Below are 22,131 nucleotides of genomic sequence, written 5' to 3' on the forward strand. Positions count from 1 at the left end.
CAAAACTTTCCGGATTTTCTTGATATATCAAAACTCTGCCAGTCTCTGTCTTTTCTGCTTTAGACATTCCCTATGGCAAGTTTCTGGGAGTTTGTAGAAGTTCCTTCTCTCAGCATCTACATAGCCTTAGTTTCCATGTGAAAACCTGCAGGTACACCTTGCTCAACAAAATTGCCTATGTCCCCCTTAAATGTGAATTCAAGACTGTCAATTATCCATTTCTTACCAAGACAATTTCAGCTGGTTCAATTGACTGTAGTCAGTCTGCTGGTAATGACACCTGCTACAGAAGGAGGGAAGCCTCTCACTTGCAAAGTCAATTTTACATATCATTAGGGGAAACATGAAAGATGTTCTTGTAAGCCAGAACAACTTTTCTCTCCTTATTATAATGTATTTGCACTTCTGAATTAGCAAATTAGTAGACTTACTAAGTGCTTTTCTGAAAAGTTTTGGTGTCTATTGAGAATATGACTGTTCCTTAGGAACATGTCAAACACAATGTACATCGCTTGAACATGTTAAGTCGTACAAGGATCATTCAAGAAAAGCTTAATTCTAAAACAAGCCTGAGGCACACCAATTCTCAATGTTAGCTGGAAAGGACATTAATTCTTGTCAATTACTTGAGCCTAGAAATTGCTGTTTTAATAATTTTAAGTAAAAAATAAATAGTTTATAAATTGGTGTAGTTTTTGCTTGCTAGTTTCTAGCACCTGGCACAGAACCACACAAATTCAGTGAATCTTGAAGCACAAATTCAATATTCAATGCTTTTTCTTCATACACTGTAGCCTCAATAAAATAAGAAAGACAATTTTCTTCCTATAAAGTAATGAATGAATAGCATGGATATAACAGAAGGGACCCATACTCAAGAGAACATTACCTCCCACTTAAGACGAACACTTCTTCTGCCTGGAGAGATTTCTGTAGTTGCATTATATGATATTCTTGGCTTGCTCATGAGCTCTGGTAAACATAGGAAAATAGGGAGACATGCACTCATATAAATCAGTTTGATCTTCATATTTTCAATAGTATCTGACAAAGCTATTTCCTATGATATAAAATTGGAAAGGGCTTTTACACTCATGCTTATTTACATGAAACCATCTTTCACTTACTGTGAGGGACCAAAATCTCTCTACTCCAAATGCAAACACAGTGAAGACCATCCTTGGCTATGCATCTGAGCTGAACAATGTATGAAGCTGTAGCATTTAAATTCGAAACAGTGATGTTGACAGTATTGCTTTCTATGGGCACCTAAAAATAAATGATGTTTAATGTATGTGGCAGCGATAAAACATAAGACATAGTCTTATAAACATAATAAAGCATAGTCTTATAGTAACTGTTTACTCAGTCAAGGACCATTATTCTGATTGCAGAAGTAGCAGTCCCCATCATAAAAGAAGAATTACTATATATCTTAGCCAATTTCTGTTCATTCTTTCAAGATTATGTTTTCTTCTTCATGATCTAACTCTGTTCAGCCAGGACATGTAAGCAGTAGTGTAGGTCTAAATATTTTTTTTTTTAATGGGTTAGGCATATGTGCTGAAAAATTATCAGTTACTTAACTTTGATACTTGCTGGCATTCTGAAGAACAATATCACAGTTGTCTGGTCTCTAATAATTCTGAAAATTTAATGATACCAGCGTAGAAAGTAATATGGCCCATCACTTGATGTGTAACCAGGACTTGGGATTTTATCTCATTTCTAATATCTTCTGTAGATCCTCAGCTGTTGAAGACACTGTTGATGGTTGTGTCTTATTGTCTGGTTAATTTACCAGCTAACACAGTGTTCTTTCTTTTTCTTCCTTTTATTTTATTTATTTATTTATTTTCTCTATAAAACTATTAATTTGTCTCTCTCATACAGCTCTGGATCTGTCAGAACAAAACTAAGAGATCTTTGTGAGATTTGCCTTCAAACTGAATGTAATGCTTTCTCGCTATCTATATTTCAATGCTCTTCAGTAACATCCTGTTTACATCCTGCCATATGTGCTATGTACTGCTGAGCTGATGGTAAGGCACCTCATGTTCTCAAGTAATTGGCATCTGGAAATACTTACCAGCGTCCACTGAGTGGTTTCTGTGAGTGCCTCTCTGTATCTCAGTTCATACTGTGTAGGAGTTGCAGGCATGTCCCATTTTATTTTCAGTTGGTTTGTGATCTGATGAGCATTTATGTTAGATGGTGTCAAGCACTTCCCTAAAATAGGAAATATGCAGATGTTATCAATACAAGAGAAGCAGGAAGGCTTTGGTAATTATGTGTCAGGTGTGTTGGTGTGTTTCACTGAAAATAAAATATAAGACTTGGCTCAGAATACTGAACAGTGCAAGGCTTTAAAAAGACTGGAAATAAATTATTACTAAATCTTTATGGTGTCAACAAAACAGGATTGTTCTTCTTGCAATTCTTTTGTGAATGCTTCTCCTGATACCAGGAAGACCCTGTTTCTAAACAGGTGCTCTTCTGAGTGAGTCTGAATGGCAAAATCAAAATGTCAATAGTTCCTAAAACTATGTTCTGTAGAAAAGTTTACAGAACTTAATGGCTTCCAATTTCAGCAACTGTGTTTAGCTATATAATTTTAAATGTAAATACATTTTGTTTCTCCTCCAATAGAAGCAAGGTGTCCAGAAGTCTCCCAAGGAGGTCATAGTGATAATTTAGTTGTACTGGTAGTGCCTGTCAGTGGTGAGAAGTATTGTTTTACTTGGAATATAATTACTCTGAGAAGGTGGGGCTTTGGGAAGATCTTGAAGTTATCTCAGTGATTTGATACTCTAGAGAACCTGTGAACAAATATCTAAACTGCATAGTTCACAGGATTTCTTTTTCCATACATCCTACGTATGTATTTCCATACATGCATCAAGCACTGTGTAATAGGCAACTAGCATGAGAAAATAGTGGAAACTTGAAAACATTTCTTAAAACTTTAATGCTCTATAGCAAGAATTCCTTAAATGCCTGCTACTGAGTCAGCCTGCCCTTTTCATGCCCATAAAGAAATTAGGAAAACCACCAGAGAGCAGAGGAAGCTGGTAAAGTATGGTACACAAAGATATTCGCAGTATATATTTTTGGGGATATAAGTATTTTATAGTCTAGCAAATGTTTTAAAGTCCTGCTCCCACTAAAAAAAAAAAAAAAAAGACTTCTGCAATTGACTTCAATGAAGATTTCATCCAAAGAAGCCAAACTGCAACACTCAATTAGTGAAAAGAACATGTGTATATCAGGAGTTACGATCCTGAGAGTAATTTTGAAGAAAATACTACCACTGTTTCAGCTGGATGTTGAAGTAACATAAATCATGAAGATGTTGTACCTGCTTTGCTTGGTGTTAATGAGATGTTCTTCCCTTTCACACAGCTGTCATGGGCATAATTCACCGCTATCCAAATAGATGCAGAGCGTTGCATGAAGAGATTTTTTCGTTCTATTGTGATGGAAGGTGATGACGTATTTCTTTTGAAAAGTTTCTGGATTCTTTCCCTTCACAAAAAAGGAATCAGAATGAAGACCAAACTCTTCTGAACAGCTTGAAACAGCAAATGTAATTCCAGTACCCCAGTAATTCTAGCTAAATTAAACTTGTAAATCTGTGTTGTGTGGTGGAAAAATGTTAAATTCTTTACATTCATAATGCAGAGTGATACAAGACAAAATCGGTATGGCCTTCTTGTACTTCAAATTGAATGTAAATAGCATTTAGTAGGTATAACTTTAGGTTAGAGATTACTTCATAAAATCTACTTGCCACCTACAATGGACATACATAAATTCCTTGAATGAATCTAAATTACTACAAAGGTATGAAAAATGTGGTGTATTATGGTGTCATGCCTGTCTTCTGACTGAAGTCTGATGCTTTGCAGGAACAAGACAAAGAAATTAAATCTATGCCACCTCAGTCCTCATACCTGTAGATTTCTCCTAAGTATACCTAAGTATGAAAATGGCCCAGGAAGTCTGAGAAATTTCATTGTTTTCACCCACAGTTAGTGGTTGCTGGTTGCTGGTGCTTCTGTGTGTTTGTAGTTCCAACATCATCCAGGAAGGGGATTTCTCTGCTTGAAGGTTACTAAAAGTTGGGCCTCCTAGACAAACACCCTATTCCTCAGATTTTACATTAGTATTCTGTACTCCTGTAGGTACTGCCGTATCTACATGGGAGGTGCCTAAACAGGCACTCCTCTCATCCTCAGTTACTTGCCTTCAAGAATGCTCTTTCAAGAACAATACTAAAGCAAAGTTTCTATCTCCCTTGTCCTTTGACTTTGTTTACAAATTCCTTATTATACTGCATTAGTTAGCAGCAGAAAATACCTCCATTTTTTTCAAATAAGTCTTCAAGTCTTTCCCCTCCACAGCCTTGTGCAATGGCTGAAGATGCAACAATAAAAGTAAGTTAACAGGGTAAGTCTACCAGGCACAGAATATATTTGCAAGATACAAAGTGCCTCCAACTCATGGTGACTGTGCAGTAAAGCTTTTTTTTATATAAATGACTTCCATAATTACTATGTGCTTCAGACTATTTAACAGAGAGATACTTTATGCCACCTTGATTCTCACGCAAATCCAATAGCTGGCCAATTCTCTGTTATAAATTTAAACAAATTCAGTGGCCATAAGGTATGTTGACTGTCTAGAACTATTTGGAGCCATTTATGCACTTTACACTATTTAGGCCAAAACCATTTAATGCAGATAGGAGTCCACAGTTCACAGACTCACAAAACAGCTGAGGTCGTATTGGGCCTCTGGATATCATCTTGTCCAACATTACTGCTCAAAGGAGGATCATCTAGGGCAGTGAACAGCAGGGAGAAGAGCATGTGTTAGAGCCAGTCCTATGTCAATATACACTGTCCTTGTAATTTCTTTAGAGAGGAAACCTCTTGCTATCTGGACTGGCTGAAACCAGCTGAGATTTTGGACTTTTCCGGTGAACTGTAGTGAAAACTGAGGTTCTGCCAATGCCCTACATGTTACCAATTACAACAAAAAAGTTCTCTTGGCTAGTGGAGGGTTTGGAGCTAGTATATGAATGTAAAGAATATGTAAAGAACAGCAGGGATAGGGGTAATGAATAAACACTTCAAGGAGAAAGATTTAACTTTACTTTGGTGTTTCCTCACCACTCAGTCATGTTTCCTTCATGAAAAGGACTTAAATGGCAGGCTGTTTCTGTTCTGTCCAGGCTTTCCCACACAGGCCCCCTCTATAATTTACTCTCTGACACACACAAAACAGATTTTTCCAGGCTGACGCTGTTCCAATTCAATGTTCTTAAAAAGAAATGGGTAGGTATATTAATTACCTAGCTACATATTTCAAGTGTTAAGTGTGCTGATCATAATAGAATATTAAATAACTGGATAAAAAAGAAGAAAAAAGAAACAAAACAAAACAAAACAAAAAAAACCTTGAAGGTTCCTCCATCTTCTGCTCCAGCCTGGTTGTGAATCAGGCATTAATATATCAAACTATGATCCTGAGTGCTTGGTTTGAACATCTGTGTGGGAGTTTTTCTTTGATCCTTTTTTCCTGACAATTAAATCATAACGAGCAAGGATAAAGAAAAAAATCAGTGTCAGACTAATGCTATTTGTGGAGTGGGGTGATGTCCTCTTCCAGGCAAGCAAAAAATCCTTTCAATTGCTTTTTGTTTTCCTTCTAGCCCAAAGAACAGGGAGAAAGGAAGCTTTTCTTTAAGATTACTAGGCTGGAGCCTAGTAGCCTAGGTGAATGAGGTTCAAGTCCTGGCTCTGGCTTGGGAAAATCTCTGACTCTGTGAGGCAGTTGTTTCTCTTCTTGTCCACCTTCTCTTTCACTATTTTACTGCCAGTTCTTCACTCATAACATCAACTCTGCAGCTTAGGAACAGCACAGTTTGAGTTTGGCTGGAGACTTAAGAGCAATGACATTACAAACGCTTTGGCTGATAGCATCTCCATAGAAGGAGAGCTGTTTCACAGGTGCTTCTCCTCTTCCAAGGAATCAGTGCTCCTGGAAGACACAGGAGATGAGGCAGCAAATTCAGTGAGGTTTGGTGCTTATTGCAAGTTGGCACCTGCTGCTGCCTCCAGTGGGAAAGTATTGATGGAGCCAGGGAGAGTAATCATGCACTGAGGTGGCTGCCTTGCTAGTCTGCAGTATGCAGATCACCCTGGGGAATATGCCAGCTTAGTGACATATTCTTAGCTTGATGAGATGCTCAGAACCACAGCCCTCTTTTTTTTTTTTTTTTTTTTTTTTTTTTTTTTTTAAATGCAAAGAGCAAAGAGCAGTGTGTTATGTGGTAACATAATCAGCTATAAGTATCAGAATTTGCCAACAGCATACAGTATTGTAACCTGTGCACCCCACAACATGGCCTCATGGCACAGATTGTGCCTTCTGATCTCAGTTCTCTTTCTAAACATGCCCTTAATCTCGTGGGAGATCCCAAATATGTAAATATAAAATGAGGAAAATCCCTTTTGTCGTGAAGGTACTGAGACAGCAACCTGCTTTGTTCTTTTTAAAAAAGCACAGCGCAGATGTTGATTTAATCTGCCTGTCTACATTTAACATGAGTTTTTTGTTTTAACTTCCTCAAAAAACAGAGCATGAAAACTGAAGATACCCATATTATGAGATTAACACCTACAAGTTAATTCCAGCTATTAAACTTGATAATTCAAAATTGCAGTAAAATACTTCAAAATCATCAATATCTCATTCGATATGTGGCTTAACATAATATATAACGTACAATGTGTGTTTTAGTGTATTCAGTGCAAATCAATAGACAAAAATAGAAACAATTAATGTGATCTGTGGAAATAGTTTTCCAAGCAGACATGTTGGAAGCATGAAAAGATGTCTAATGACAAGCAAACTATAGAAAGAAGAAATAATTGCTTCTCAGATAAATATGATTTACTGGGTGGGAAGAGGGTTCTTGCAAGACCTGTTTTCAGTGGACAGTGAAGAAAATTACTAGTATTCAGAGCTTGTTTCATTTCTCTGCAACAGAGCTACTGACTTACAAAGTTGCCCTGTTATCTTTTCTTTAATACAGGGAGGGAAGATAAGGGTCTAGTCTTGACCAAAATTCAGTGAATCGGTGAAAGAGACAGGTAAGCACAGTTGCTACAGAGGTCCTCCCAGTCTGATTCGGAGTAGCTTTGCCAGTCACCTTTCATGAAATTAGGAAGTGGTAAATCACTCTTCCTCAGATCGGACAGAGCAATTGCTGAATCTATGCACCTATTTCAGATTTTTCTGTATATATTTTCCGTTCAAGCCGAGGTTCTAGCTCTTTCTGCATTGACAATTAAACTAATCTAAGCTTCTACTTGGCACCGTGTCTGCTTGCCAATGTCAACCTCCTCACAGTTTGGAAAGTGCAGCTCTTACCAAATCAATATGAGGTGTGAGGAAAGATTTTGACCAGTATTATATAACAACTTAAAATGGAATGGAGTCAAATCCAGTTGGAGGCCAGTCACTAGTGGCGTCTCCTAGGGCTTGGTACTGGGGTCAGTTCTCTTTAATATCTTTTTCAATGATCTGGATGAGGGGATCGAGTGCACCCTCAGTAAGTTTGCAGATGACATCAAGTTAGGTGCGTGTGTCGATTTGCTTGAGGGTAGGAAGGCTCTGCAGGAGGATCTGGATAGGCTGCACCGATGGGCTGAGGTCAACTGCATGAAGTTCAACAAGGCCAAGTGCCGGGTCCTGCACCTGGGGCACAATAACCCCAAGCAGAACTACAGGCTGGGAGATGAGTGGTTGGAGAGCTGCCAGGCAGAGAAGGACCTGGGAGTGATGGTGGACAGTCAGCTGAATATGAGCCAGCAGTGTGCTCAGGTGGCCAAGAAGGCCAACAGCATCCTGGCTTGCATAAGAAGCAGTGTGGCCAGCAGGGCTAGGGAGGCGATCGTCCCCCTGTACTCGGCTCTGGTGAGGCTGCACCTCGAGTACTCTGTTCAGTTTTGGGCCCCTTGCTACAAGAAGGACATGGAGGTACTCTAGAGAGTCCAGAGAAGGGCGACCAAGCTGGTGAGGGGTGTGGAGAGCAAGTCCTATGAGGAGCAGCTGAGGGAGCTGGGATTGTTCAGCCTGGAGAAAAGGAGACTCAGGGGCAACCTTATTGCTCTCTACAGGTAGCTTAAAGGAGGCTGTAGCGAGGTGGGGATTGGTCTGTTTTCCCACGTGCCTGGTGACAGGACGAGGGGGAATGGGCTAAAGTTGTGCCAGGGGAGTTTTAGGTTAGATGTTAGGAAGAACTTCTTTACTGAAAGGGTTGTGAGGCATTGGAATGGGCTGCCCAGGGAAGTGGTGGGGTCACCATCCCTGGAAGTCTTTAAAAGACATTTAGATGTAGAGCTTAGTGACATGGTTTAGTGGAGGACTGGTTAGAGGTTGGACTCGGTGATCTAGGAGGTCTCTTGCAACCTAGATGATTCTGTGATTCTGTGAAATGCATCAGAACAAATCTCAGGCAGGTAAGAGTAATGCCAAACAGTGATAAGAGCTTTTCATTTTCTGACTTTTAGACTTACCATTTTAAGAATAAGGTGTAATTAACAGTATTTGGAGCACTGGGTGGTGGCAACCAGGTACAGGTTAGATCCTCACTTATTTCTTTGTAGCACATCAATTCATTGTCCCAGTCTGCAAAATGAAAACATGCGGATTGGAAAACACTCATCCAAGCAACTATTTACCATCAAAAAGTACAAGATGGCTAGGAGAATCAAAAGAAAAAAAAATAATAAAACCCGTTATATTCTTTGTGAAATGAAATAAGTACCAGCAGTGTGATCCTTTATGTCATGTTTATTCTCAAGGCAAGCAGCTCACTAATGTTCAGAACAAGGGACAGAAGCGTTTAGAGAGATTAAACATTATGAGTTGCACTGTTTCCAAGGAAAAACTAGTTTTCCCACATGACAATAAAAATAGAGAATTGTACCAATGTTTTGCATTCCCTTTACCAGCTGTTACATACCAAATAATGTAGTACTGAAATGCTTGCCATGGTTTTTCTTGTGGCTTCGGTGTTTTTACACCTTTGAACTGTGTTTCTCTCCTACAACACTGACATCTTGCTTGCAGTTTGCCTCTGCACTTATTTAAAGCTTAAACTGGTTAAACTGTTTGTTGTGGTTGTTGTTGTTGTTTTCAATTCTGACTGGAATATATACTTTACACTACTGGAAGCACTCTCTGGCAGAACTAATTCCATGCATACATGTACAAGGAAGCACTTCCAGCTGCAGACAATTTGTTTTACTAACTTTGAGGAAAGTTATTGCAAGTTAATTTCCCTATAGCAGATGACAAAACTGTTAGCACCTTTCTGCTAACAGACCTTAGATTTTTATCTCCCATCTCTGCTCTGCTCTGGTTTCACACCTTCCTGATCTGGCAGTTAGTGCCTTTTGTGTTCTCACTGTCTCTGCAAATGCTCAGAGTAGCAGCTGTGTGCCACCGCTCAAGTGTTTGCTGGAATATGTGCAAGGCAGTGGCTTCTGGTGGTTCACTCCAGACCCATGGTGCAAAACACATCCCCCAGAGGAGTCACTATGGCTTGGAAATCTTGCAGAACACAGAGCATTGGACTTGCATGGAGGGGAGGCACAGTTCTTCAGCAGAATTACAAAGTGGAGCTGGCAACAATTTTGCTTGGAGCAGATTATTGACAGCTGAACAGGATTTTGCAGACATTTTGGAAAGCATAGGCCAGAACAGAGGATCTTGTAGGTCTCACACATCCCTGTGAAACATCTTGCATAATTAATTTTAAGGAGTCAGGGGGCGAGAGTGGCTTCCTTTTGGTGATTATTACTGAGGGCAAATGTGATATTTCCACAGTTTCCAAACTGAAAGAATTACTGGGGAGTTTCTTGCAAAGCATTATATCACCATAGCACAGGAGTAATTATCAACAACAGCACAGATTGACTAGACTCCAGAATTACTCTAAAACTATCAGTCATCTCTATCTGGAGATCCAGAGTTCAGAATAATTGCTGGAGAACAGAGTATCGTATACTACCAGATTCAGAAAGATCACATTACAAAGCAGAAGCATGCATTTATATACAAAGCAACTTGGGTTTAATTTTTGGACTTTTTTTTTTTTTTTTTTGACCCAAAGAGAAATTAACAGCTGATGATGTTCTTAAAGGATCTCATCTTTTAGTTTCTGGTGGTAAAGCTAATTTCAGTATTTCAGAAATCTCTTGTCAGAAACTTTAATCATAAAATCTGACTCTTCTCCTTTTGCTTTGTCTCTTACCATCTGAACTACTAGTTCAGAAGAATCAGCCCTTGTGTCTCAAATTACCACCCACACTTTTTTAAAAAGATACAGAAATAAAATGTGTTGTTTTTTCTTCTCTTCAGAAAAGTAGATAAGGATCTCAAAATGTACAGGATATTTAACATTATAATGATTTTTTTTTTTTTCCTAATAAGTAGAACTACGTTTTCCTTATATCTAAGAGATTTAATAAGATACCAGTAGACCTATTACTTCAACAATAAAGGTTCGCTATTTGATAAGTAAATATGTGTCTCTTTGGAGTTGGTAATACAGGATGGTTGTGGTTCAGAGATTTACCCAGGTTCATAGAATCATAAAATTAGTTGGGTTGGAAGGGATCTTAAAGACCATCTGGTTACAAGCCCCTACCATGGGCAGGGACACTTCCCACCAGACCAGGTTGCCCAAAGCCCCATCCAGCCTGGCCTTGAGCACTTCCAGGGATGGGGCATCCACAGCTTCTCTGGGCAGCCTGTGCCAGGGCCTCACCACCCTCAGAGTGAAGAATTTCCTCCTAACATCTAATCTAACTCTCTCCTCTTGTAGTTTAAAACTGTTCCCCTTTATCCTGTCATTGTCTGCGCAAACAAAATTTGCTTTCCACCTTTTTTATAAGCCCCCTTTAAGTATTTTAAAACTGCTATGAAGTCACTCCAGACCTTCTCTTCTTCAGGCTGACAGAGTCCCAACTCTCTCAGCCTTTCTCATAGGAGAGAAATCATCCTTGTGGCCCTCCTCTGGACCCACTCTAACAGATCCACATCTTTCTTGTGCTGGGGGCCCCAGACCTGGATACAGCACTCCAAGTGGGACCTCACAAGAGCAGAAGTGCAGAATCACCTCCCTCAACCTGCTGGCCACTCATCTGTTGATGTAGCCCAAGACCACAGAATCACAGAATGACCAAGGTTGGAAGGGACCTCTGAAGATCATCTAATCCAGTGCCTCTGCCAAGCAGAATCACCTAGAGCACATTGTGCAGGATGGCATCCAGGCAGGTTTTGAGTATCTCCAGAGAAGGAGACTCTACAACCTCTCTGGGCAACCTGTGCCAGTGCTCTGTCACTCTCACAGTACAGAAATGCCCTCTCATATTCAGCTGGAACCTCCTGTCCTTCAGTTTGTACCTGTTGCCTCTCGTCCTGTCGCTGGGCACAACTGAAAAGAGACTGCTTCCATCCTCTTGGCACCCTCCCCTCAGATATTTATACACATTAATGAGGTCTCCCCTCAGTCTTCTCTTTTCCAGGCTAAACAGACCCAGCTCTCTCAGCCTGTCCTCATACAACAGCTGCTCCAGTCCTCTCATCATCTTCGTAGCCCTCCTGTGGACTCACTCCAGTAGCTCCATGTCCTTCTTGTGCTGGGCAGCCCAGAGCTGGACACAGCACTCCAGGTGTGGTCTCACCAGGGCTGAGGAAAGGGGGAGGATCACCTCCCTTGACCTGCTGGCAACACTGTTTTGAATGCAGCCCAGGATACCATTGGCCTTCTTAGCCCCAAGGGCACAATGCTGGCTCATGGTCAGCCTGCTGTCCACCAGGACTCCCAGGTCCCTCTCTGCAGAGCTGCTCTCCAGCAGGTCAGCCCCCAGCCTGTGCTGGTGCTTAGGGTTATTCCTCCCTAGGTGCAGGACCCTGCACTTGCCCATGTTGAATTACATAAGGTTCCTCTTGGTTCTACCCTCCAGACTGTCGAGGTCCCTCTGAATGGCAGCACAGCCCTCTGGGGTATCAGCCACTCCTCCCAGCTTTGTGTCATCAAACTTGTGAGGGTGCACTCTGTTCCACCATCCAGGTTGTTGATGAATAAAGTGAACAACACTGGAGCCAGTACTGACCCCAGAGGGACACCGCTAGCTACAGGCCTCCAACTAGACTCTGCACCACTAAGCACAATCCTCTGAAAATGCAGGATGCAGTTGGCCTTCTGGGCTGCAGATGTGCACTACTGGCTCATGTTGAGCTTTTTGTCCACCAAAATCCCCAGATCCTTCTCTGCAGGGCTGCTTTCAATGAGTTCTCCCAATCTGTGCTCATGTCTGGGATTGCCCCAAACCAGGTGCAGCACCTTGAATTTGCACTTGTTGAACCTCATGTGGTTTACATGGGCACATTTCTCCAGCTTGTCCAGGTCCTTTTGGATGGCATCCCTTCCTTCTGATGTTGTCAGCTGCACCATACAACTTGGTGTCATCTGCAAACTTGCTGAGGGTGCACTCAATCCCACTGTCCATGTTGTTGATAAAGATCTTAAACAGTACCAGTCTCAGGACAGACTCCTGAGGGACTCCACTCTTCACCATGCTCCACTTGGACATAGAGCCATTGACCACCACACTCTGAGTGTGACTTTCAAGACAATTCCTTTCCACTGAATGGTCTACCCTTCAAATCCACCTCTCTCCAATATAGAGATCAGGTTGTCACATAGGACCAGGTCAAAGGGCTTGCAGAAGTCCAGGTACCTGACATCGGTCGGTCTTCCCTTGTCAACTGATATAGTCACTCTACCACAGAAGGCCACAAGATTGGTCAGGCACAATTTACCTTTGGTGAGCCATGCTGGCTTTCTCAGATCACCTCCTTGTCCTGCATATGCCCTGACATTGCTTCTAGGAGGATCTGTTCCATGATTTTCCCAGGCACAGAGTAGAGACTCTGTAGTTCCCCAGGTCTTCCTTTCTACCCTTTTTAAAAATGGGATCCCAGTTTTCTGCCCTTCCTGCTTGCTTTCTTAGACAGGGAGAGATCTTATACTCTAAGAAAAACATCCTTAAAGAGATGCCAGCTCTGTTCAGCTCCTTTGTCCCTACAGATGGTGTTCCAGGGGATCTCATCCACTAGGCCTGTAAAAAGCTGGAAGTTCACTTGGAAATTCAGGGTCCTGACTTTGCTCTTTGCTAGGCCCATATTTCTCGAGATCACAAACCTGACCAGGGCATGGTCACTACATCCCTGCCTGCCTCCAATCTTAACTTCTTTAAATAGTTTGTCTGCATTGGTGAGCAGCAGGTTCAGTAATGCTTCTCTGGTTGGTTCATCTAGTACCTGGATGAGGAATTTGTTTTCAGTGCACTCTGTGAGGGTTCAGGATTGCTCACAGCCTGCTGTGCTGCTTCCCCAGCAGACATCCAAGTGGTTGAAGTCTCCCATCAGGGTGAGTGTAAACATGATGCATCTAGTAGCTGAAGCTACTAGAACCTCATCCACAGGTTCTCCTTAACCAGACAGTCTGTAGTAGACACCATCCACAAGCTGTACTTTCTTTTGGTGTGGTCCTTAACTTTTGCCCACAAACTCTCAACCTATCCATGGCTGTTTCTCAGAGGCATCTCTTCACAATCAATCCCTTACCTAACATAAAGGGCAACACCCCAACCCCTCCTTCCCTGCCTACCTCTTCTGAGAAGAAGAGAGCCCCCTCTATTCCAGTGTTCCAGTTATGTGATCTATCCCACCACGTTTCAGTTATAGCAGTCAGGTCATATTTTTCTAATTGCACCATTTCCAGCTCCTCCTGCTTGTTTCCCCAGAACACCCTTGTGAAATTATGCAGTAAAAGAGCAGTCCTCCTCTTTTCCTCATTCAGACTGATTTCTTCCTATAACCTGAATTACAGTGTCCTTGGTATGTCTATCACCACTTGGATGGCAGCTGTATAGTTAAATTAACAGTTGGTTTGGACCAAAAGCGTGTCACTATGGCTCAGACTTATAACCTCCAACCCATGACACCTTCTTTGTCCTACCAAAACAAATATGCATTTCTAATGAAAGTCTGCTGCATCAGTCTAGGTGTGTGCAGCTTCCTTTTGGGAAGGTAGAGATCAGATCTTCCTTGTTTCTACAGCAAATGTGAATAATTACTTAGTTCTTTGCTTTCCTAGTTCAATCACCAAACCAAACTTTGGCCACCTGCACTCTTGATATGGTGCTCTAAGAACTGGAGAAAGTAGCAACTGCTCTCACATTATTCTTCTCTTTTACTCTACATTGAGCCTTTCATTGACTTGGTAATTCTTCTTTTCTTTTAAATTAAGAACTAGAAAAAAAAAAACAAAACAAAAAAAACAAAACAAAACAAAACAAAACAAACAAACAAACAAACAAAAAAACAAACAAAAAAAACACCTTTTTGGAACTGCTGTAACACTTCACATCAGTATGTTTGTAACATACTGCTCCCGAAACTGTGAAATAACAGTTCTGGAGAGGTGAAATCAAATGGAATTATTTCCCCCTTCTGATGAATTCCTATTAACTTCTTCCCCAAACCATTTCTGTTAACTGAGACCCACGTGGTGACCACAGTGCTGCAGACCTGTTTCTCCTTACAGAAGCATAGGGACTTGTATTGTTCTTCATGCTCTTGGTCTTACCAAAAAAACAACAACAACAAAAAAAACAGTCTTTCTTTATAAATTGTCTTTCTCTATGAGACAGTTTAAAAACACACAAGGCAAAAATAGTAGCTTCTATGTGTGGAAACAGTGTATTAACATACTCCACCCTCACTGCCCTGGCTGATATACTAAAAAAGTCCTATAAAGTCCCATAAAGTCCTGTAAAGTCCTATATCACGTTCTTCAGCTGAACATGTTATGTTACCCATGTTTTTTTCACTTGTCCACTTTTCCTATATTTGTAGGTACACATGTGCATACTGTTTTTATCCCATTCCATTTTGGTTTTACTGTACTGCTTCCTTTAAAAGAACGTATGTATTATTAGTTCTTCTGCACCTTAGAATATTAGCCCTGTGCCAAGACTGCACTCTGAGATGTGCAAACAAAGGAAAAATTTCCCCTGTACCAAAAAGTCACAATCCAGTTTCCTCTTTAAAACAAACAAGGCTCAATTTTTGCACTTCTGTATGCATTGTTTTTCTTCACATTTTTTCTGGTATTCTCAGTAATGCTTTAGTCCAATAGAGTAATAGCAAGATCTAGGTAATTGTGCATGGCTAATTTCAGAAAAATGCAGTCATATTGGTGTTGTCTCATCCAGTGCCACTATGTACTAAAAGACTGTCTTCCCTGCTGTGGCTCCAAGCCACAAAAATCCTAGCATGTAGGATTTTTTCTGCCTACAATAAATCCAGCATGACCACCAGCTGCTGTGAAATTGATATCTATTGGTAAGTGTTTGGCTTCTCTTTTTTTACCATTAACTGCAATGTATTAGTTAAATCTAAACCATAAACTTTTGTCAATATAAACATCACATATTCTATTGTCATTTGATTAGGCCACTAGGAGGCCCCTAGAAACAAGAAATAGAGACAGACCCTGCGCCTGCAGCCCTGTAATAAGTATCTGGGCCTTAGGAAAGGGTTAGAAATTCACAGTTTCTACATGCTGGATTTCAGCCAAACAACTCTATGTCAATATTTAAAATCCAAATCACTTCAGCTGGCAGATTTCTAGCTGAAATCTAAAATGTTGCCAGGAAATCTGACTGTTCATTTTTACAATTAACTAGATATTATGTGAATTATATTTACCCACCTGGAAGCTGCTTGCACAATGGAAAATCCAAGTTTAAGCAGTTACAGGAATCTAGGGAATAAAAAAGAATGCATTTAACTGAAGTAAAATAAAATAAAATAAAATAAAATAAAATAAAATAAAATAAAATAAAATAAAATAAAATAAAATAAAATAAAATAAAATACATAATAAAATAAATAAACTGTTGCTGAGTGCAGTTTCTCCTACCCAAACTTAATTCAGTCATGACTTTGGTCATATATCCTTGCCTTTGAATAGTGTTAAGAATTTTTAGTATTAATAAAGAGTAGCATCAAACGTCATGTCATGCATCAAACGAAAACTCACCTGTTGCAAGTAAAAAGATAGCTGCAAGCAGAGAGTTCTTCATCTTCTCTGAAAAGAAGCATAATGATTATCACCAATGTTACACTATCTTTAGTCTATTTTTCATACAGCCTCTTCAGTTTTCCTATCCATTCCACTACCTACACTTTTGCTGGCTGGATACATCTAACCCACTTGTAAATGACAACGTGATGGACATTTGGGCTCCAAGTTATTAAATATATTTAGGAAATTCTAATTTCACCTATATGAAAAACAGAAGCTTTCCCTCTTGGTGTGTACAAGTCATAATGAGATTGTTAAAGGTGTCTAAGATATCACAATGAGATTGTTAAAGGTGTCTAAGATATCAGCAATGTAAACCCGGTTAAGCTTAAGCTTCTTTGAAAATCTATGCTAAATGTCAATGTGCAGAAAAGCAAGGCAAAGTATTTGACTTACTCTAAAATGTATGATTAGACACTGTAGAAATAATAGCAGCAGCAGACCCTTCCTGTCTTCTCTTTCTGCCTTCTTTTTCCATTTAAAATAAATTCACCACTGCAGAGGTGCTGTATCTGCATTGTTGGTAGCAAAATGGGGAGCCCTAATGTAGACAAAAGTCACTATAGCTATAAGTCAGGTCCACATCCATGAAGTCTGATCAGAGAACATATAACTCTGGGCACTCCAGAAGCACAATAGCTCTTGCTGCTAAATCAGTAAAGGGAAATTTTCAGAAAATTTCACTACTGTGGGAAATTTCCCTTCTGTACTCAGATAGCTGCAAGCAGAGTCTGGATTCAAACCTACCTGGTGATAGGCAAATTATTAACTTATCTTGGCCACTATGGCATATTTCAGGTTGAGTATTAAATAGCAACAAAAAATTTAAAATTTTTTAAAATGAATCATCTTAAAGAGAGAATTATAGGCATGAGTCTAGTCTACAGTGGGAGCATGTGACTAATGCATATCTTATATCTTATCAGATATAAGCTATATCTTATCAGATTTTTGAAGGGCACATTCATAAAATAGAAATGGAATTCTGCTGGGTGTTACAGGGGATTTCCTGGTAATTAGGTTGCTTGGGCTTGGGAGTAAGTTTGAAAATGTTGAGGGGTGGCAGATACAGTTTGTGCATGCAGGGTCAAAGCCCTTCTTATCTGACTGATCCAAATATCAGCCTTGACAACACTTCTCAGAAAGAACAGAGAGAGGATAGTAATAATTTATGAACAGTAAGGAAAAAGTGAAAAAGATGTAAATGCAAGTCATACGTGAAGAAGGTTTTGATAGGGCTTTGCAGAGTTACAGACTCAGAGCAAACTAGAGGTCAAGAGATAGAGAATGCGACTTGAACTATGTACCTTGATTTGAAGTGATCAGGATAATCACATTTGAAGTAACCTATCCCAGATGAAAACCATGTAAGTCAGTGAAACAGCAGGAAACTTAGTTCAGCATGCATAGAATTAGGGAAGAACATACTGTAGGGAAAGAAATGCAATAAAGCAAGTCCATGTGAGTGTTTCTGGATCTCTAGGTCTCAGTGTGGATGTTACTTCCACTTAAAGAAAAAAAAATCAACTGTAAGAAGTATAGAAAATACATTGTCAATCAAAATAGATGAAAGAATCTCAAAAACTGTAATTTGTCATAGGAATAAGAACCTATTTTTGATTAAAGATCAGGTATCCAGTTGCCATAGTGACCTTTTAATGTAAAACAAAAGCTGAACTATTACTTTTAAGGTAAACTTTGCACAGGAACACTTTTTCATGTGCTTAATATTTCAGCTCCTTTACTGCCATGGACTTGTCTAAGAATTGTAAATACCCTAAATTTTCCTGTTATTCAGACCAGGATAAATTACACTGTCTCCTGTGATATGCTCAAAAGTGCAGCAAGGACTAGAAGAGAACACCAACTTTGTTCCATTTGTGGCTTAAATGGCTTCTCAGACCTAGACTTATACCTTACCCTAGATGTGGTACTGGATTTCTCTCAGTGCTTTTCCTCACTTGTCATTTGCTTATTTAAGTTCTGCTGTAAAAGACAACGCAGGCTCTTGGTCTCCCCTGAAAGCAATCTTAACTTCTCCCATTTAGCCTGGATTACATCATGTGAATTAATAGAAAACCCCACAGAATCCTTCCCTGCACTCTGTCCAACTTCAGCTGTTAACTGTTACACTTCAAAGGAAAAAGAATTTCCCAAGACACGGAAGCACAGTCAGGAACACGCTGCTGGCCTCCTCATCCTGCTTTATACCTGTGAAACTCTCTTCTACCCTTGCACATCAAAGGGAGAATGGGGCAGGCTGTGAGCCTGTGAGTACATTTTTGCAACCAGTGCCTATGGATCCTAATGAAAAAGAAGGGGTCTGAAATCTTGCTTGTTCGGAGTTCTAAATACATCCTAAACCAGCTTAGGTTATATGGGATGGGCGACCCCATTCAAGCACACTCAGAATCCAGCAGGCAGCTGAAGCAGAATGTAGGCTGCAGAAATATTGCACCAGCAAAGGAATATTTCATTTGTATTGAGTCTTACCTTCTCTGAAGTACAAGCTGTTGAGGTCTTCATTTTCATCTGGTTGAGTATGTGTATTTTTGCTGTAAATTAGCTTTCTGTTCTCCAATAAAAAGTTTAGTTTCGGTTGACTACAGTTGCTCTGTTTCATGCATACTGCAACAAATTCAATATTGTAACAAATACAAGTTCATTTTTGGCCTATTTCTGCATGCTGAAGTCCCATATCTTTCCTCTGGATCTAAAATAGAGCTACACTATTTTTCACAAGTAACTTCTTGAATAACTCTGTATCCGATAAGCAAACCTGCAAGTCTGCAAAATATTTGACTGGTTGTTGCAGTGCTTTTTGCCAGAGAAATACATCAGTATCTGAATTCAAAAAGCAGTTTTGATATGGTCTTTGAAAAAAATCCCACCCAGTCTTCAGCCACACCCCCTGGGTGAAATTTGCTGTGATAGGAAAGGTTCCCACAACACACTGTTTCATGCTGTGTGAGTTCAAGTTGCACTGTGAAACAGCTAATTTTTCAAACAGTTCTGCCTTCTCTTAATGAAAATAACAATATTCACCCCAACACATTAGCTGATATACCTTCAAAAGAGGTCTTCCTTGGAGGTATAAAAAATGTAAATACAGATGAAACACTGATATTGCTAAATAAACTAGGCAGTCAATGCAGAGTGCACAAGAACCAGCAATTTGTATATTTGGGTGAAGTTTATTTGGAAGAGAAGATAAAGGAGGAAACTAAATTGATTTTGTTAAAACAAGCGTGGACCAAATTCTGCTTGTGCAAGAGCAGGTCCGGGGTCTCACCACTCTTAGTGCTGTGATGTTAGATCTCCCTAAGTCTGAATGCAGAGTTCGTCCTGTTATGTTAGATAAAATGTTTATAAGAATTGAGGCAGTATGACCTGATGAGACAGGCGACTTCTTTTTGCAACATCATCGCAGTTAGTGCTACTGGTTTGTTTCTGGGATAACTGGAGGATGTCTTCCCTGGCACATTTCAGACCTGTGCTATGAACACTGCATTCAACAGACAGAAATCATCTGAGCTGTGTATATAAGCAGAGTCTTAAGGATTGCCTTTTGAATCGGAAACAAGATCTTTGTCTGTCTAGATAACTTTTAAGCATCTCTTACTGTCCTGGTTTGGTTGGGACAGAGTTAATTATCTTCACAGGAGATCATACGGTGCTGTGTTTTGGATATGTCATGAAAATATTGTTGATAATGCACCGATGGTTGGATTGTTGCTGAGCAATGCTAACATAACTTCAGGGATGAACCTGCTGCTTCTCCACCTGCCAGTGAGGAGGCTGGGGCTGCACCAGGAGCTGGGAGAGGACACAGCCAGGACAGCTGGCTCAGGCTAGCCAAAGGGATGTCCCATGTCATACAGCATCATGCTCAACAATAAAAATTGGGGGTGTTGCCTGTGGGGTATTGCTGCTGCTTTGGGACTGCCTGGGCATGGTGCTGAGCAATTGCATTGTGCATCATTCACTTCGTCTTTCCTCTCTGCTCCTCACCTCTCCTCACTTTCCCATACTTTTCCACTGCCTTTCCACTATCTTTACCTCAACCCACAAGTTTTCTAAATTTTGCCTTTCTAATTCCCTTCCCCATCCCTTGGGGGTCAGGACAGAGGAGTGAGCAAGTGGCTGTGTGGCACTCAGCCACAACACGAGTTGTACAACCACAACACGAGTTGTACAACTATGTTGTAGCCTCTGACTGTTCGGACAATATCACAGAATCACAGAATCACAGAACTGTAGGGGTTGGAAGTGACCTTGAAAGATCATCGGGTCCAACCCCCCTGCCAAAGCAGGTTCCTCAGAGCAGGCTGCCCAGGTAGGCGTCCAGACAGGCCTTGAATATCTCCAGAGAAGGAGACTCCACAACCTCCCTGGGCAGCCTGTCCCAGTGCTCCGTCACCCTCACCGTGAAGAAGTTCTTTTGCATGTCTAGAAGTCTTCTGAGATTTGCATTCATTATGATTTCTTGTGTAGCAAGAAGAATTAAGGATCATTCTTAGCTTTCTCCATCACATGTAAGTCTTTACTGAAGGAAACTTAGTACCTTTTCTACCCAATGAAAATGGCAAGCCTTCTTTGCCATCCTGCTCGGCAGATCCAATAGGCCTGCATCTGCTAGAGGGAACTATTTTGGGATATGTGGTGTGGCAACAAAAAGGCTTTGACAGAAGTTTGTCTACAGTCTCCCAATGCACACTTGTGGGAGTAAAATTCAGCAAAGATTTTTTAAAATGACTTTTATTTTTAAAAGTCTTTGTTTTTTTCATCCTTGGGATAAGTGGGAGGAGATATAACAATCTGATTCATGTTTGTAATCCTCTCCCCCCCCACCCCACCCCAGTCTTGCTCCTGGGCAGAGAAACATTTTCTCTGTGAAACACAACTACTGCAGAAAGCATAAGTTTGGGGAAATCCTAAGCAAGGACTAGGAAGTAACTCAGTAGAGGGCAGTGGCTGAACTTATTACATGCTATTCTGCACTCCTTGTATATTCTCCTGCCTTTCCCACTTCAATAACAGTGCGTGTGTTTGTGCTGCTAGTGTAACATTTTCACAATCCCTTTTAAGGTTTGTGAAACAAACATTTTCACAAACTTTTATCTGTAGTAATATTTCTTTTAGAATACTATCCAGCATTAGAATAGCCTTTGAGCTGAAAAGTCATTACCTTTTCTTAGTCCGAATCTTTTCAAGTGTCTTTTCTGTTTTGGAACAAAGTGATTTAAACATAGTAATTACAATTAATCGAGTCATCAAGAACTGTTTACATACTCACTTGTGGCTTTATTGTTTTTGACCATTTTATTTTCCCTTCCCATTATTATTCAATTTCCCCAGGGGAAATATTTTTGAGAGATCATTTAATTAGCTTTATTAAATGTTACTTTGGTTACCTTAAAATAATTCACTTGTTGGTCTTTGCCACCTTTGTATAGAACAGAAAGCCGGGGAGGGGCTAGATTTGTCAAACTGGAGTAACAGTGTCATGATTTTAATTATCCTGCACATCTTCCAGAGCTTATCAACTGGAACAATTGCTCAGAAGATACAATTGGTAGAACTTACTGCACAAGGGCTTTGCATATGAGACTAACTACCATGCTTTATGACATCCTGGCATGGCCTGTATTGAATCTCCCCATCGAGATCATTCTGCTTTATGTCATTGTTAATTCAGAAAAATCCTTTAAGCAAGGATGGTGTATGGTGAGTCATATCCCGTTCTAGTATCTTAAACCATAAACTTGGAGCACCATTTTAGAGCAAGAGAGACCATCATGCCCCTACCCAAAATATCCAGCCAGCCTAGTGGTTAGGGTACTCTTCTGACAACTGAGAAATCCAAACTTATTGCATGCCAGGGTAAGGAT

At 40.3% G+C, this 22,131-nt stretch overlaps 1 protein-coding gene across 2 annotated transcripts in view; it reads right to left on the reverse strand.

The window, feature by feature from the left end:
- The window catches only part of LOC101798654 (interleukin-6 receptor subunit beta), a 36,495-nt gene extending 17,420 nt beyond the window's left edge, over positions 1-19,075 (reverse strand). The window contains exons 1-8 of one of the 2 annotated variants that reach the window (XM_038171196.2): positions 18,734-19,075; positions 16,196-16,243; positions 15,866-15,916; positions 8,589-8,700; positions 3,359-3,525; positions 2,090-2,229; positions 1,128-1,269; positions 890-972 (exon numbers count right to left, since the gene is read on the reverse strand). In XM_038171196.2, coding sequence (XP_038027124.1) covers positions 890-972; positions 1,128-1,269; positions 2,090-2,229; positions 3,359-3,525; positions 8,589-8,700; positions 15,866-15,916; positions 16,196-16,243; positions 18,734-18,863 — 873 coding nt within the window. In that variant the 5' untranslated portion in view covers positions 18,864-19,075. Of the gene's footprint in view, positions 1-889; positions 973-1,127; positions 1,270-2,089; positions 2,230-3,358; positions 3,526-8,588; positions 8,701-15,865; positions 15,917-16,195; positions 16,244-16,636; positions 17,275-18,733 lie in introns of those variants that run through there. The other variant, XM_072031445.1, reaches the window with a different exon arrangement.
- Positions 19,076-22,131: the final 3,056 nt, after the last annotated feature.

Source organism: Anas platyrhynchos, chromosome Z, assembly GCF_047663525.1.
Source record: "Anas platyrhynchos isolate ZD024472 breed Pekin duck chromosome Z, IASCAAS_PekinDuck_T2T, whole genome shotgun sequence".
NCBI classification, from domain to species: Eukaryota; Metazoa; Chordata; class Aves; order Anseriformes; family Anatidae; genus Anas; species Anas platyrhynchos.